General features: G+C 46.6%; 1 protein-coding gene across 2 annotated transcripts in view; it reads right to left on the bottom strand.

Annotated features, from left to right (window-relative positions):
• Positions 1-431: 431 nt before the first annotated feature.
• The window catches only part of ARHGAP36 (Rho GTPase activating protein 36), a 30690-nt gene continuing 13752 nt past the window's right edge, over positions 432-17369 (bottom strand). Inside the window, exons 2-13 of one of the 2 annotated variants that reach the window (XM_058658900.1) lie at positions 7829-7987; positions 6497-6562; positions 5719-5951; positions 5314-5506; positions 5034-5089; positions 4574-4724; positions 3925-4073; positions 3578-3754; positions 3245-3342; positions 2991-3097; positions 2486-2659; positions 432-1679 (exon numbers count right to left, since the gene is read on the bottom strand). In XM_058658900.1, coding sequence (XP_058514883.1) covers positions 1525-1679; positions 2486-2659; positions 2991-3097; positions 3245-3342; positions 3578-3754; positions 3925-4073; positions 4574-4724; positions 5034-5089; positions 5314-5506; positions 5719-5951; positions 6497-6562; positions 7829-7987 — 1718 coding nt within the window. In that variant the 3' untranslated portion in view covers positions 432-1524. Of the gene's footprint in view, positions 1680-2485; positions 2660-2990; positions 3098-3244; positions 3343-3577; positions 3755-3924; positions 4074-4573; positions 4725-5033; positions 5090-5313; positions 5507-5718; positions 5952-6496; positions 6563-7828; positions 8097-17369 lie in introns of those variants that run through there. The other variant, XM_058658901.1, reaches the window with a different exon arrangement.

Here is a 17369-nt window from a genome sequence, read left to right as displayed (position 1 = left end):
CAGATAGTCCACAGCATCTTTATGCCATGTTATCTTCTCCCATTAATCCTATATGATTCCTGCTCCTTTATCTCGCTTTACTCCTTCCCCTTTATCCCACTTTACTGCCTTCCTTTTAGTGCACCCACCCCATCTTCTTTACTCTATGTCACTCACACCCTTTTATCCCACCTCATCCTTCCTTTGCCCCACCTCACCCCTATTCTTTATTTTAGTCTTATTTGCTTTTCCCCTCCCCCTCCCTTTTAGTCTATGCCACCCTATCCCTTCATTCCATGTCATCCCTCCCTTTATCCTCTCCATCCCACATAAATCCCCATTCTTTTTTCTCTTATCCACTCCTCCCTCTCTTCTTCAGCTCTCCATCAGAGCTTTCCCAACCCACCTTCCAATTTCTCAAAAAAGTACAAAAACACACAGTAAGTCATGAATATGCTGCTGTCACAACACAGATGTTTATTAATGATTAAATGCCAGAGAAGTTTTAACAATCACAAATCTTCGAGCTCTGTGGTTGTTACCCAGTGTATGATTGATTTCTATCCCTCAATACAATACATTCTTCATTCTATGGATTTAGCGGTTGTTACCCCCTCAAGATCAGCTGTAATTTTGTATGTCAGACATAACCCATACCTGTGTGTTACCAGTGCATGTCCCGCAAATTTGTGTGTTCTGTGTAGAGGAACTATGGTAAAAATAGATATCATTTGTAATCAGGTGACTTTAACTACTTGGAAAGATGTGTGTACCTAATTAACTGTTTTTGCTGACAACGACATGTGTCAGCTGCCTTTAAAACTGATTCAGGTAATAAAATCTAATTTTTCCTCTAAATTTTTGACCCAAGAAAACTAGTTAGGATTGTACTTGAGGCTTCCCTGTTGGTGTGACCTGAGCAAAACTGCACAGAAATTTGGGAGTGGCTCTTTGATGAGCCACCAAGTCTAAAGAATTGAGGTGGATGGGAAATCCTGAGGCGACGGAGTTACTGCGGGGACACGGCTATGAGTTGGTGTGACACGGTTTAGCATTAATTGTTTGTCAGGTGTCAGAAGGCTGACCTAACGTTTCAGCATGCCTCTTGAGGGCCTTTCCAATTGAGCTCTCGGGAGGAGGGTAGGAAAGTCAGGAAAAACATGCAATCCCCTTTGGGGAAGGGAAAGCACCTCGAGATTTGTGAGCTTCTCTGGGACAGGCATTTATCACAAATGTTACATCAATTAAAGGAAAGGTTGCAGTGAAAGAGAGCCAAGATCAAAGGTAAAAGAGAAAGGCAAGGTAGCACCAGGGAGCTTGCGTACAACACAGAAATAGCTCTGCCTTTACTGGCTACAGAGAACAAGCTTCCCCGGTGAAGGGATTGGCAGTGTGTTTTGGAATTCCCGTCCTGACCCGAGCATCAGGTGGAACTCCTGCTCACCCTCCAATCTTTGTTTCTCAGAGTCTCCTTAACGTTTCTTGTGATATCTGATTCATCCCCGCCCTTTTCCCCTAGCTATCATCTTATAGAAGGAAATACATCTAAGGCAAGAAGTAGCCCATGCCAGATTTGCCCTCCTTCTCCCGGGGCACACGGAGCAATGGGCGATCCTGCTCCAGAATGGGGAGATTATCCGCTTCATCCTCACCATCACGGGCAGAAGCGGTGCTGACAGGCACAGCGGGCTCCTCAGAACCTGGAAAACAGTAAAAATGTCAACCCTTTAAATTTCAGACAAGATCGGGTGCGTTCAGGGTGGTATGGCCGTAGACAACTCCTTAAATGTCATACACAGCACCTGAAACCTGTTTGAGTCTCAAAAACACTATGAAGCAAGAAGATATAGCAGAAACGGTTCCCCAACATCTGATACATAGGAAAACTTCAATGTAACAGTAGAATCTAGGATCACTGGGAGGTGTGAGTTGGATTAGAGATCAGAAGGAGTACAGGAATCCTATACTCAAAGCAGATGAACAGGGGAGACGGGGAAAAGCGCAACCTCCCAACATCCACCACTCTCACCACAAAATCAGTTTCACTAATTTTACTAAGCAAGTGAGTGACAAACTGGAGCTGGAAACTTACAACAAAATGGGAAAGAAAAGGCAGGTATCCCTGTTAACTGACTCTGGGGAGGACTGATAGTCCACTATGTGGCCAGGCTGAGAGTTGTTTTTAAGGAGAGTGATATCTACAAGAAATGCTACTCTTGCATCTTCTTTGTGGAACCCAATTGTTCTAGAATTCTGGACTTCTTAAGGGCCCAGATCTTTAGGCACTGCAATTTCTCCCATGTTCATGACTTTTTCAAAATTGACAGCCGGATTCTGGGGTGGGGATGGGGAATCTGGAATTGCAGTGAAATGGAGACATCTTCAGCCTCCAGGGCCACAATGTTAGCTGTGTCCGGGAAGTCCTCTTCAGAATCTTGGGTTTCATCACTGTCTAAGGCATTTGCATGATCTGAGATATCATTAGTGTCTAAGTGCTCTTCATTACCTGGGATTTCGTCAGTGTCCACAGCTTCTTCATTATTCGGAATCACATCAAGGTACGGGACTTCTGCGATGTCTAGGTTTTGGGGGTCTTCAAACTCTGGTCCTTCCTCAATGTCATCATTGAAATTTTCTCCAGAATTCAGGATTTCTTGCTCGTCTGAGGCTCCTTCAGGTTCTGGAACCATGTAAAAAATGGCATTTCTTCAAAATCTGGGATCTCAATGAGTTCTAGAATTTCAACCTCAGGCTCTAAAATATTTTCAAGGGGAGGGACAGCATCAAATTTCGAAATATTATCATCATCTTCATCAAGCTCTGGTATGACTTCAATATGTGGGCCTTGAATGTCAAGATCATTTGGGAACCTCAACAGCTTGAACTACCCCCAAAACTACTCCTTCATTCAATATTCAAACACTATCTCTTCATTGAATGATAGAGCTTCCTCAGGGAACTCAGAATACCCTGACCTTCATCAAGGACCTGAACTCCCATGGGGAACTGACCTTCATCAAAAGGCTTGCTTTGAGCAAGGACAGCAGCACGCACTTCAGCAGAAGTTTCCACAGGATCAGAAAGTAGCGCATCCTCTTCCATCTTGATGCGTGCACTCCTGAATGGGAAGGAATTTGGAAAAGTGCCTGAGTTGCCATACTTAAGTTGATTAAATATTATTTTGGGTAGGAAGCCCTCCGAGGAGAACGTGCCTCAGGTAAAAAGTATGAACAACCTACACCCCCCCCCCAAAAAAATCACTTACTGGATCTTCCTCAAGTTCCTGCGTCTGATAAAATCAAGGGCTTCAGGGCTGGACTTCCACACACGCTTAGCCACCTGTCTCTGAATATGTGGAGGCACCTGAGAGTAAAACCGGCAACTATAACCTTTACCACTCAGCTCCTTTTCATTTAGACTCATTTCTTTCAGGTATCCAGGACCTAGGACTGACGACACCAGGACCAACCAAAACAGGAGGCATTTCTTAGCTGGGAGAGTTTGCAGCTGCCTGCTTTGGCTGCCTATGTACACTTTTCCTCTGCTTGTGAGCGGGAGCAGGATGTGTAAAGCAAGTATATTTAAAACTTTTACCTACCTGGAAGAGGATATCCCAGTTATCAATCATGGCGCGGACAACGTTGACGGAAGCAACGTAGTGGTCAATCCCCAGTTTTGTCTTCCTGGATTCCCTCTTACCAAACTTCCCCTTCTTCAGAAGAGCAGATCCAAACACCAAAGCCAGATTGGTGGAAGTCATTCGGTTGCCTGGAACCTAGGTAAGTGGAAGCAGGGATGATTGGCCCTGAGGTAGTACATGTAATTGTACAAATCGTACGAGTTTCTCTTTATTCTATTCTTTCTACTCCCTCCCATGCAAATACCACGTCCATACACAGATGTCCCCTAGTCCAGTTCTCACTATCCTTTCTCAGATCTGTTTACCAGCTGCCCATCGACGCCAATGGAGTCCTCGCAGTTCTCAGTGATTTTGTGCAGGGCCTGCAGCAGACGCTCCAGGGTGTCACTGTGGCAGGGTGGCATCAGGTACACCAGCAACTGCAGGGCAGACAGCTGATCCTGGGGCTTCAGAGCTAAAGGAAGAACAAGCAGGCTCAGGGCTGGGTAGGGAGGGGGTGGTGGCTAGCCTCGGCAGCAGCCTGATACAAAAGAAGCTGAGATTCAGCTTGAAAACGGATGATGACAGTTATGGAGAAAGTACCCAGGCCACCTGTCTTTCTTTATTGCGCTCGGGAGCCCTGAAAGAGGAAGCACTTCCATCAACATCAGGTCTCCACTGGAGAACCCAAGTTCCTCTTTGCCCAACAGGGCACACACAGTTTTAAGAAATGTTCCAAAAACAGACTTCAAATGGAGCACTGAGAGCTAGTAAACAAATATACTGGAGAGTTTTCTTTTTTCTTTAAGTTTCTATTTTAAATTGACAAACAGTTACTGTATATATTGCGGAGAGATGTTTGTCTTGTGCTCTTCTGGCTTCCCTAATCCCGTGGGGTCCCCGTAGCCTGAGTAACGTCCCTAGACTCCTTGGACCCTGGCACTGTTTGCTCTCCTTTCCCAACCAACAACTCACTTGCAGTCAGGAGGAAGGACATGTATAGATCATCTGGGAGCAGAGAGTCCTTCATGTCACGGAAAAACTCCTTGAGGAGTGCAGCCACGTCATGCACGTTCTGATTGTCATCTAGCACTACATCCAGACCTTGGTCAAATTCTTCGCGGAGCTGAAGAAAAACAAAAAAAAAAAAAAAGAGAGAGAGAGAGAGAGAGAAAGAGATAGTGAGAGACAAGACATGAAATGTCTGCCCTGCCCAGCACAGGCTCCATCTTGTTTATTCCTTCAGTAAATCCAGGCTTCCATGAACCGAGACCACAATATGATGTGCTGGGGTGGGGGTGAGAGCTCCAAAGCAGACATTGCTTCTCCTACCAGGCATGAGACACTTGTCAGGTGTATGGCTGGGGCGGGGGGGGGGGGCACCTCCACTGATTTTTTTTCTCACCCAACGAACAAGCATGTATGGCCATTTTACCTGACTCACTCTCAGTGCAGAGTATTCAAGGGTGAAAATCCCCACAGTGCTTAAGCCTGGGAAAAAAAAAAAAAAGACCAGGGATTGTTCAGCATCTTGGAACTTCTTCCCTGTGGCATTTCCCTTCTCTCCAGCTGCATTCCAGACTCTACTGGGAGACTGGGGCAGTGTTATCCAAACCCTTCCCATGAGGACCCCCTTTCTCTCCCCTTTTCTAGAACACTCTTCCCTTCCCTTTAATCACCTCCTTCCTTTAGTTAACCGTTTCCAGCCCCCTTACCATGTTTTTCAATGAATTTGCAGCAAGTCTCAACAACCTGGGGGATTTGTTTAGCAATCGGATTGAGACTCATCTTCCTTTTGGATCCCAGAAGGCGCTGGCCAATGGGAAATGAAACCCTCGAAAGTTGCAAGGTCTGGAGCAGCAGAGCCCCTCCCTCCAGCTCAGCCAGGCTGTCTACCGACACGGCACCCTGTAGAGAGAAGCCCATATGGCCCTTAACATGCTGGGGGGGGCAGTGGAAGGGGGGAATACTCAGACCCTCCAGAGCACGGGCTGACGTTCATTACCAGTTCTGTCCAGTTTTCCCGGCCTGTGACAGCACAGACTTTGACCCCTCCAACCCCACAACCCCTCACCCCTCAGTAGGTTCCCCTGCCTGAAACTTGGGGGGTGGTAACTCACTCGTCGCCCACGGCGAGTGAACTCCCGGGGCAAAGAGGGCTCATTTCTCCTTCGGCTGAAAAAGCGCCGGATGCGGCCAAACATCCTCTGCACCACGTTTCCCCGACGACGGCCAGCACCCTGTCCCGTGGCTTCTTCAATCTGCATGGTAGCTGTCAGTTCCAGATGTTTGCGGCGGGTAAGCTCGTTCACCAGCACCTCTTCCAGACGAATGCCAAAAGTCTTGAGAGAGACTGCTAGGGGAGGCCGGGAGAGAGGCCATTCGTCAAAGCCCCGAGGCGATAAAGGCGGGTTCAGCGCTGAGCAGCCCGCAGGCGCACTACAAGGGCTGTAACTCCCCCGAAGCTACCACCCTCTGCCAACCCCACCTCCGCAGTGCCTGGGGAGCAAATCCAGAAGACCCCCGACCCCGCAGCAGTGCCTTGACCAAAAATCTCAGCCCCAACCAACTACCCCGACGGGGCACAAGATCCCTGCGGCCGGAAGTCCTACCGGGAAAACCACCTGGAAGCAGTGAGGGCGGTTTCCTCGGGTTGATATGTCTGGGCAGGGGCCAAGAGGAAGGTTTAGGCAGGCCTGAGAGGACCGCCCCAGGCGCCTGCAGCTATTGCGCCATTTCCTGATATCACCCCCAAGGGGTTTCTGGGAGGGAGGGGGAGTTTCTCTGGGGTCAGTGAACACCTCCCAGTCTTCTAGAAACTAGGGGCGCCCCAAGGTGGGGGCAATGGGGGGCGCCAGCATTCAGTTTCTTTCCTAAAGAAAACGCAGGTGCCCTCACCGTTCTCTTGTCCTCTCAAAAGCAGAAACCACTTTTCCAAGGTGTTTGGACGGTCAACCGGCAGAGCTAGGGGAAGAGGAAAAGAAAAAAAAAAAAGACTCACACCCACACCCAAATAGGCTTTTACAAGTGACTAAAACATCGCTATGTATCCATATGCCACAAGGGGGGAGGGTTCTGGGGAGAGGCATCCGTCCAATCCTCACAAAGTGTTTTGTGTCTTCTCTCTGCCTCAGTTTCCCCTCCTAAGAGAGCAGAACCAATGTCCTTTAGCACGCACGAGATTCCCAAGAATTTCACCAAACCAGAAGATCTCAGGCGCCACGCGCGCCTTACATCTTGCTACGCACTCGTAGGCGCTCTCTCCAACACACTTCCTAACAGAAATTCCCGGGCTCAGGCGCCCGAATCCTGCAACAGGCTAGGGGAGGGGCTGCCCGCAGCGCCACCGCGGGTCGGGGTCGCCAAGTTACGGCCGGCGTGCGTGATCACCCGGATTGCCGACGGCTCCACGCGCTGCGGCTCGGCGAGATGAGAGAAGCAGCGACACTAGACTGTCCCCGCGCTCCGAGAGCCGCTACCGCGGCTGCCCGCTCCCCACGCTGCCTCACTCCGCTCAGAGTGCCTAGCAAACCCGCAGTCCCCTTGCACTTTCCAATCCTCCTGGAGCGTCCCTCAATTCAGGTGACTCCTTCGTTCCCCCTCCCCACGTTGGCTCCGCGGCCGGATCTGCGTCTAGTACCCCCGAGATTCCCTCCCGAGGTGCGCTCGAACCCGGTTCGTTGCTGTGTCCCGCTGGCATCCCCGCAGCCGGCTGAGTAAGGCAGCGCGCGCAGAGCACCTCCTGCCGCCACCCCGGAGCCCGCACCGCCCTCCCGATTTTCTCCGGATTTCGCGCGTGTCTCTCTCCCCATCTCGCTGTTTCTCTCAAACGCGCTATCTCTGTCCCGGTCCTCTCTCAAGAGTGTCCCTCTGCGTCTCTGCCCGGATCTGCCCGATTCTCGCACCATACCTGGTCCGCTTGTCGCTTCACTTGTCCTCTGTCCATCTGTCTGTCCTGGACATCTGTCTGTCTTACTGTCCCCCTCAACCCACCTCCCGTCCCTGACCACCCCAACTCATCTCATTTTTACCTTCTCCGAAATTCCACAAACAGCCTTCAACTCCCGCTCCCTCACTTGCCCAAGCACCAGGAGAACCGATCAGGTCCCAGACTAGGCAGGAGTCCCTCCCATCTCCCGGGACACCCCCCCCCCCAAAGTCCGCCCTGTCTAACCCCGGGGGATCCACTCGCCCGAAAACGAGGATGCCACACTCCGGGGTACAACTCACCTCTGTCTGGTTTGAATTCAGAGAGGAAATGTCTGGCCACGAGTTCGTGGTAAGCAGTCTCTTGCAGCTTCAGGCGCTCCAGCTCGGAGAGGCTGTGTATAGATACCATCTTCGCCCGGCGGTCAGGGTTGTGTCCTGGGGCTCCACCCAGGACACTCACTAAAAAAATAAAGGCAGAGAACAACAGCAAAAGGGGCATGATTCTGGGGCACAGTGTCCTTGCTGTCTTCCGAAAAGGAATGCAGCCACCCATTCTGGAATCGGATGATTATCAAGGCTGCATCATCCAATTGTCACTGGACCTGGTGGAGAGAACTATAAGGGGGGTAGGGGAGGAGGGAAAACTGGGAGGCGGCTTCACCCTCAAGCTGAGCTGCCTCTGGTTGCTTATTAAAAAAAAAAAAAAAATCCAACTTAAAAAAAAAAAAAGCCCTGAGCAGATAAGAGGAATTCGAACTGGCAAAAGGAAAAAAAAATGTTTTTTAACTTTCAATTTCTGAAAAACACTTTGAGATAAGAATAAGATAGTATTTTAATCAACTAATTAGAACACTGAAAGAGTTTATTTGATATGTGATGATGATACTTGGTGCTGTCCAGGTTGAATAAAAGGGGGATATTCTGCTAGGCTGGAACCACTGTAAATTTATACAACTCCTTCAGAAAACAAGCTGGGCACATAGGTCTACAGCCAAAAATTCATCCCCAGTCCCTGTGACCCAGTCATTTCACTTCTAGGAATAGATCCCTAGTGAACTTTTCCTACAGACAGGAAAAAAAGAAACTATATGCACATAAGCTGCAACAGTTAAAATTAATTAATTAATTGATTGATTAAAGTAAGAGGAAAAAGCTAGCCCAGTAATAAGATTGATTATATAAATTATGTAATGATCACAGTATGGAAAACCATGCCATCATTAAAATGATGTTGACAAAGAGATTTTTAACAATAAATATTCCAACTTGTGTTGATTATAACTGTGTGATGAGAAGCGTGCAAGAAAAATAAAAGGTTGAAGGAAATGTACCCAAAATCTAACAGCTTCTGAATTAAACAGTAAGCTTTTGTGTGTCTTTGCCTTTTCTTATCTACTACAAATTGTACAACTTTATTATATTACTTTCTATGGGGAAAAATAAGACGTTTGCCCTAAAACAAACTAATATCATTGCCAGACCATTTCTAGGAGACTCTGTACATGAAAGTGGTGAGCAGAGTGAAGTTTGTCTCGGTGTGATGGCAAACCTATTCCAAATGCCCATTCCAGGTGGAACCCACCACCTCCTGCTTGTCCCTGGACTGCATAATACCCCTCAGTGGGTCTTTCCTCACTCACCACACAGCATGCTTTCCTGCACATCCTCTGTTATCCATTTGTTCTTTCATCCATTCATCCAAAAGAAAAAAACAGACCAGATACCTACATTAATTGCCCATTTTGTGCCAGGCACTAAAGATGCAAAGAATGAGCAACATAGTACTATTTTTTCCATACAAGATTTAACAGTGCAGTGAAAGAGCAACATAGGTTATCAACAACATACAAAACCTTGTGACAAGTGAGTCGGCCAAAACATAAGCAAAGTGTTCTGATAACTAAAAAGAGAAAATATCAAACTCTGCCTGGAGACAAGGGGTGGAGGTGGTGGGAGTGGCCAGTGTCCAGAGAAGAACAGCTTGTGCAAAGAGAAAGAAATGGGAGAGAGGTCATCTTCTAGAAGCTTTCTAAAGGGGTTGGAAGAAGATAAATCTGCATAGGCAGGGATGAGCTCATGAATGACCCTATAAGCCATGTTAAGGGAGTTGGACTTTCTCCTGAAGGCAACAGGGAACTGCTGCAGGGTTGTATGTAGAGTGACGCATGGGTTGCACTTTTGAAAAAAATCAGAGAATCTAAGAAGCTTACTTAGAGTAGGGAGCACCCAAGAGGCAAAGAATGCTAGTCCACGCCAATATCACTAGGGCTGGTTGAGGATGACAGAGGATGAATTTTATAGGTGGGATTGACAGGGCTTTGGAGGTAGTTTTTATTGTAATGGAGAGGAGAGAATTTAGGACAGCTCCCAAGTTTGGCATTTGGGTGAATATGTACATGCTGTTTCCCAACAGAGAGGATATTTTGGCACATGGGGAACTGATATCTTTTGATATAAAGGCAAATATTCATATACCATTTTCCCTGGTGTTCCATTTCTCATACAAAGTTTTACAATAATATTCTATATATTATTTAGAAAACAGGGGAGCTTAAATTACAAAGACCAGGTAATGTGGCTTTGACAAAGGAAAGGTAAGCAATGCAATAACCCAGATAAATGAGCGATCTTCCGATCCTCTCCCCCCCTCAAAAAAATCTCACATTGAATTTTGCCTCCAAAATTCTCTTTCACCTACTTTCTTTAAAGATGACAGAAGTACTGGCCAGTTAGGAGGGGCAGTACAAGAAAGGATAAGGGGTCTTCTATTAGCTTTTGAACTAAGCTAAGAGGAAAACCCCTAGCATGGATTTTAAAGCCCTTCCAACTGCAAAGCACCATCCCCTGGACCCAAAATGAACACCTAAGCACAACCACCATGCTGCAACCACAAAGTGACCATTTTAACCAAAGGTACATGCATCTAAACAGTCCCAGAATAAGTCTCTAACCATCCCCCATTCAAGATAGCAGGTCCAGAGCCCTTCAGTCCAGGGTCTCATCCTGGCACACACAGCCAAGCTCTGGCTTAAATTTGCTAACATCCCTCCTCCCTCTTTTTTTTGCCCAAATGCAGTCATTTTTGTACCTGTTTTGGAGTTCCAGCTATTCCTTCATATCGAGGTTTACCAGTTCTGGTAATCCAGACAGCAGAGCTGATTCTTTTCCCTCAAAGCAGGAGGAAAATAAATCCCTCCCCTCCCCCCCCCCAAAAAAAAAACAAGGTAAGAGCAAGCAGTAAAACCTCAAATCAACACCAGCCCCAAAAATGAGAGAGAGAGAGAGCAAGAGAGAGAGCGAGCTTTTGAGAGATGACTCAGCCTCGATACTTACAATTCCGTAGGAAATCAAAGGCCTTAGAATAAACCGTTTGTCATTCCCTCCCTGCTCGAACATACAGGGCTAAACTTAAGAGCAGTCATCTGCTGCAGTTCTGCAAAACTCACACTGTCGTGCTTGCTGTCAATCTTTGCAAAGCACCAATAGGATATTAGACAGGAACAGAGTTAGGAAGCACAGTGTGCCCAGACCAGAGGCACTGGGCGGAATGCGGAAGGGAGGAGTAAGCACCTTAGGCACTATGAAACAGGCACAGAACAGGCTCTTGAGAGTTGAGTATCCCATTGGTCCTCAGGCCTGACTGTCCAAGCTGAACACGAAAGGAGGCTTGCTGTAGAGAAGCATCAGGAGATCTCTTTTTTGCTCCAAAGGGTTTTTCCCTTTCCCCTTCAGCATGCCACGGCACAAGCCTCAAGTGTCTTATGAGACCAAAAAGGTACTCAAGAAGGAAGGGAAGAACAGCCTGGCACAGGGCTTCCGTCTTCATTTTGAAGACTATTGCAAAAGCAGTTATCTTTGAGAAATTAACTGTCTGGACATTAGAGTTGGAACCAAAACAGAGCTGAGTTCAAATCCAAGCTTCATGATCTCTTAGCTGCGTGATCCTAGGAAATGCAGTTGGATTCTCTCAGCCTCAGTAGCCTTTTCTGTCAAATGGGGGAGATGACCCAGTACCCATTTAAGTGGCTGTGTGAGAGTTACATGAATTATGTATGAGTGATATTTAACATTGGTTTTTAATAAGCATGTTGATACTAGCAGTTCTTTGCAGAGGGCCTGGATTTGCTGGCAAACTCCAGGCTTCAAAAGTAATTACATAAAATTAGAATGTGTATCAAGGCATTGAAGGACCTACTCTGTTCACTCTCTACTACATTTGAATTAATTTAACACAGGCAAGGAGATCTCAGAAGACTGTTGGGAACAGGTCTTTCTACTTCACTCTCCAAGTTCATCAAGGGCAAAGATTTAAATATCATCTTATAAAATTTAGGAGAATTGACTGCATAGGTCAATTGAAATCAATGCCATTAGTCAGGTTAGTAAAATGGTGTTTATCCCAAAATTAATTTCTCTTTCAAACCATCCAATTTTACATTGTCACTAGCAAAAGAACATATAATTTCATGTGGATCAGTAAATGGGGTTAGGATATAATTTGAACAAAAAGCAGAAGGACACCCAAATCAAGACCCCAGCAGTATAAAAGGGAAAATACACTTGGGTAGCATCAAGCCCTTTCCTCACATAGTCACAAAATGCATGGCACAGATGGTGAAACAAATTAACATCAGAAAGGTCACCTGCTTTGGCATTGTGAGGACGAAAATGCTTTCAGCTAGGCATAAATCCACAGTCTTCACAATTTGGAGGACTAATTTACTCAACTGGCTCCATCAAATAGTTGGGAATGGTGCATGCTCACTAGTAAACACCTATGAGAAAAAATACCCGGCTGTACTGGTGCTGTGGTTTGAATCCTTACAAATTAGACACTTTATGGCATCAGCAGAATTTTGCTCCAAGCCTCTGGGAGATCCTTAGAGTTGGAGAAATTGATAGTGAATGAGGCCTGATGCCCAGAAAGCATTGCAGCTACACTATTCAAATGTCTACAGGCAGTGACAGTGGATAAAGACATCCCCATTAATACACTGCAACATGAAAAAGAGATACGGGTCTCTAGATGAAAGCATTTGGGGCACCAATTTGGTCTGCGGACACATTATCTCATTCGTCCCTGAACATTAATGAGTTAGCCTTAAAGTTGTTATCCTATAACCTCCATTTCAGTAAAGGCTGCAGATGCCATGAACAAAATGGCTCATTTTATCCTATGCGATAGTGATGCCCCAAGACAATTACATTTGGGGACAGTGTCCTGCAATATATAGAGTTAACCCATCATGCTACAGCAGATGCTCATAAACTAGAGACAGGATTGCTAAAATATGTTCAAAACATCCCTAGCTTCAGCAAAAAAATTCAGGAACTAGTTAACTATGGTTATGCTAATATTCTGATGTGAATGCTCTTAGAATATAGTTCAGAGATAGAAAGGGACCTTAGCCATTACCTAGTCCAAAACTTATCTACAGTTCAGGAAACTGAGGCGCAAAGATAGCTTGGCTAGAACCCAATTACGCTCAGTCTCAAGGTTCTTCCCTTTACCCCACCCAGCTTTGCTTTTAATATCACAAAATAATAAAATGAAAAAAATTCACACATACAAAGCCTGATTCCATAAATTGGGAGAGAGGTCACATCTGAAAACAGGCAGTCCTCACAAATTTCATCTTGGCAAAAATAAGTGCACTTGCCATTCAACAGAATGTGGGGTGCCACTTCACAATTTTATTGAGCAACTTTAGTTCCGAATTATGAAACACAATATTTATAAACAATTTCATGTCACATCAGATACAACAGGGTGTAGATATTGTGCTTATTCTCTTCAGTGTGTATTAGAATGCATAATAGTGCTGGTATTCCAAGCTGTGTCATGTGTCATGCATATCTTTTTTTTTCCTGTTGGGGGCTGCTTCCACTAGCTTTTAGTGAAAGAGACAAGAAAAAATTATGATGTCCTGGCAACAGACAGTAAAAATATTTAATGTCTAGTTTGTCTTATGCTTTTTCATTTTCTCAAAAGCTATGCACATATCCATTATCTGCAGACTCTAGCACACACAGAGTAGGTGTTCAACGTGTTTATTGGGTGAATTGCAACATTTTAGATTCTAAGGCATTAAGGGAACGTAAAGCGCTTATAATTAAAACAGCTAGTTGTGATTCATGAATAAATGAATCATGCCATTTTATTCTCTCAACAACCCTGGGAAGGAGACATGTTGAGGATTATTTCCCTCCCATTTCAAAGATAACAGCAAACTATGGTTCTGGAGAGACTGTGACTTGCCTCATTTCGGACAACAATGCCCTGAAGGAATGTCTTCCGGAAACCAGCAGGTCTTGCCCTTCCCTACCACCAAACAATGGTATTTCTTGATATCCATAACCAACATTTACCACCTGCAGTTGTATTGACTAAGTAAAGACTATTTTCTTCCCTAAGGAAGTGGCTGGATTTTTGAGGTTTCATTCATACTATGCTGCTCTGTATTATTCCTTAAGAAATGGGAATGAAGATACCAGTGATAAAGAGATAGAGAGAGATTTGGGAAAACCTGTCATGACAGATACAGGAAAGGGGGGAAATAAGAGAGAAAAGCACTACAAGCCCTATATATTCACCCTTCTTTATCTCTAACCCAGCTCACCCCTACCTAGTATTTTGGAAAGCTCCTGAAATACAGATTGGTACTTGGATTCAAACTCCATGCTCATCACTTGTAAGTTCACACATTCACTATGTGACCTGAAGCAAATTATTTTACTAAGAATCATGATATCTATTAGTTATGGCTGTGGTAATTATTCAGTCAACCCATGAAATAAAGATACCTGCAATGGGTACAATCTGGAAAGCTAGTTGAAGCATGTCTCTACACCATTGTTTGAAACTGAAAATGGGTGCTCACCCACTGTCAACAAGAAATGTACTAACAGAGGGGATAAGTTGAACTGTTTCTTCACTGAATCTTTTGTGATCAGGGAGGCAAGGCAACCAACTTCAGGGTATATAGTACAGCTGACCCCCAGCTCAGAAGGGGTTTGTTCTTTATTTTCGACTTCCTCAGCACTGTATGTAAGCCATCAATGCTTACACTGCAGTGGTGGAGGGAAGGGAAGAGACAACTGGAATAGAAAGCCTCAGTCCCTGCCCTTGAGATCTTGTAGCCTAGTTGAAGGTCACATAATTGTCAAGTGTCTGAAGGACTGTCAAGAGAAGGCCATGGTTCTAACATCACGCTTCCCTGTACTAACTTCATTTCTTCTCATTTATTTCTTTATGGAATATTAAGATTGACTGTATCCACAGTCCATGCTCACCAGGAAGGCCCTTACTCAGCTGTAGGTTTTTAGTACATATTCACACAACTCCCCAGCTCTCTGCCAAGCCTCCACCTTGAAGTCACTCTCCATTTCACACAGATACACTCACAGACATCCATCTACACACACACACACACACACACACACACATCCTCACACTCTCACCCATAAACATTTCCACACACAAGAAACTCGTCAGCCCTTCTTCAGTCCAAGAGAAGGAAAGAGGGGAATGATACCCTGAATAAGAGAGGTGCGACCAGCCTTTGCCTCTCGAAACCACATCTGTGAATTCCAAGCAATGGGCATGAAAAAGAAAAGGCCAATGAGCATGTCCCACACCCATTCTTTCAGAACAGAGGCCATGTCAAGGAAACCCTCAGCAGAAATTCTCAAAATCTCTGATGATGGCAGCTTTTCCTCCGTCTTTAACCCCCACCTTATTCCCACTGCTTCTCTTCTCTTTTGATTATATCTCCCCCCCCCCAGACATACACAAGCATCCAATTTTATGCCAGTTTTCCTTCTCAAAATCCTGTCTGAGTGGGTTTCATAGGGAATTGAGGCTATGGAAGATATTTTCTTTTCCCCTGTAGCTTTCATGATAGAAATAGCATTTAAAACCTGCATTAAAACAAACTATATTTTTGCAACCACCACTGTCCCTTGCACACCTGGCTATCCATCCAATTTCAAAATTAGACCACTGTCTGGGCTGTGATGCAGGGAACGAAAACTTTACAGCAAGAGTCAGGAGGCCTTCTTAGTTTCTAAGCAGCTGAGTGTCCTGAGACAAGCCGGCAAACTTCTCCAAGCCCAAAAGACAAGGGGTACAAAATATCACGATCCCATTTCACCCCAAACACAACAGAGACACAGCGCTCACACCTGCAAAGTTCTTGATTATTCTAAGAGACTCAGTCAAGTACAGGACGCTAAAGAGTGCCCCCTTCCCTGCCCTCCCACTGACCCAAGGGAGCCACACTGCTGAAGTCTGAGCCTGTTCCCCTCTAGTGCTCAGCCCGAACTGAGCATCCTTTTGGCTGCAAGTCCTTACCCTTGAGCTAGGATGCGTACGTGTAATGGGGATGGGGGAAAAGGGTGGGCTGCTGAGGTGAGCTATGGACTCCACGTTTCTTTCTCTCTCTCTCTCTCTCTCTCTCTCTCTCTCTCTCTCTCTCTCTCTCTCTCTCTCTTTCTCTCTTTCTCTCTCTCTCTCTCTCTCTCTCTCTTTTCTCTCTCTCTCTCTTTCTCTCTCTCTCTCTCTCTCTCTCTCTCTCTCTCCCTCTCTCTCTCTTTCACCGGCTTGACAACCTCCACCCTACTCCACACCGCAAGCCCCGACCGCCACAGCACAGCACAGCACACTATGGCGGGACCCTCTGACTCAGCTGGTGCTACGCACAGGCCTCCCCGTGTAGCTCCACTGAGAGCAGAATCTACAAAGTTAAAGAACCCTGCGGCGCGCCAAAACTACTCTCCGCTGCACACCCTGCAAAGCAGAACAACGCAAAGCTTTGAGCCACTGCCTGGCAAACCTGGGTTAGGGGCTCAGCACTCACAGGCCTCCTCTCCCTCCCTCACGTCGTGCAATCCACCTGGAACACCCTCTCCTCCCTCGGTTGCCCCACGCCAGGACCCCCGCACGCCGGCCCCCCTGACACCCTGCCCCTGCAGTACCTCTCGGCGACTGTCCTGGTCCAGCCAGGGAATAAGAGGCGCGAGAGATGCTAGGTAGTCGGTCCAGCGATGCGGCAGTCTGTCTCTCGCAACGCGGCTAGTTCTGCGAGGAGCTGCAGGCACTGCCAGCGCTTGGCTGTGCTGCTCAGATTCCCCCACTCTCTCTAAAGCTTTCTGCGGTGGGGCAGGGGCTGAATCATAGCAATTTTCTACACAGCAGCCAGCTCAGTGCCTTGCGCATACCTGTTTGCTGAAATCCCGGGGCTACTCCCACTACTTCTCACTGTATCCCCACAATCTACCCCCTCCCTTAGGCGAAACCAATCTCCCATTTAAGGATGCAGCCCCAGGGTCCCTTTGCTCTGAGTGCTCCCAAAGTCCCCTGGTCCAGGCCACAGGAGATCTCACATCAGAGGTGAAGGGATGGCAGAGGTGAAGTGTAGGGTGCTTAGAAAAACCCAAGGGCACAGAGTTAATCAGTGGCACAGCCAAGGTGAAGGCCCAAAGTCCTGGCTCAGCACACTTTTTGCAAGCTGCCTTGCTTCCCTTCCACCTTAACGACAGTGGAGGACAGGGGGCATATTTTGTTAGCCAGCCTGCACACAGCACTGTACAAGCAACGCCCCTCTGCACCCCTCCTCGCCTGACTCTCCTGCTCCTACTCCATGTTTCCCACATTTGCCCAGGCCCTCTGTTCTTCTGAAATCAATGACCAAAAGGTCATTTGGGTCAAAGCTCAAGGAGCAGAAGCAGCAAGAGCAAACAGAAGCTGACATTACATAGCCCTCCGTCAACCTGCATGGCAATGACCTCAGTAACCCACCTCGCCCCAGTGCAGAAACTAGTACAGTGTGCAAAATTTTCA

The sequence above is a fragment of the Ochotona princeps genome, chromosome X (genome assembly GCF_030435755.1).
Source record: "Ochotona princeps isolate mOchPri1 chromosome X, mOchPri1.hap1, whole genome shotgun sequence".
NCBI classification, from domain to species: domain Eukaryota; kingdom Metazoa; phylum Chordata; class Mammalia; order Lagomorpha; family Ochotonidae; genus Ochotona; species Ochotona princeps.
Note: the sequence above shows the minus strand (reverse complement) of the source record. Positions and strands in the feature narration are given on the sequence as shown.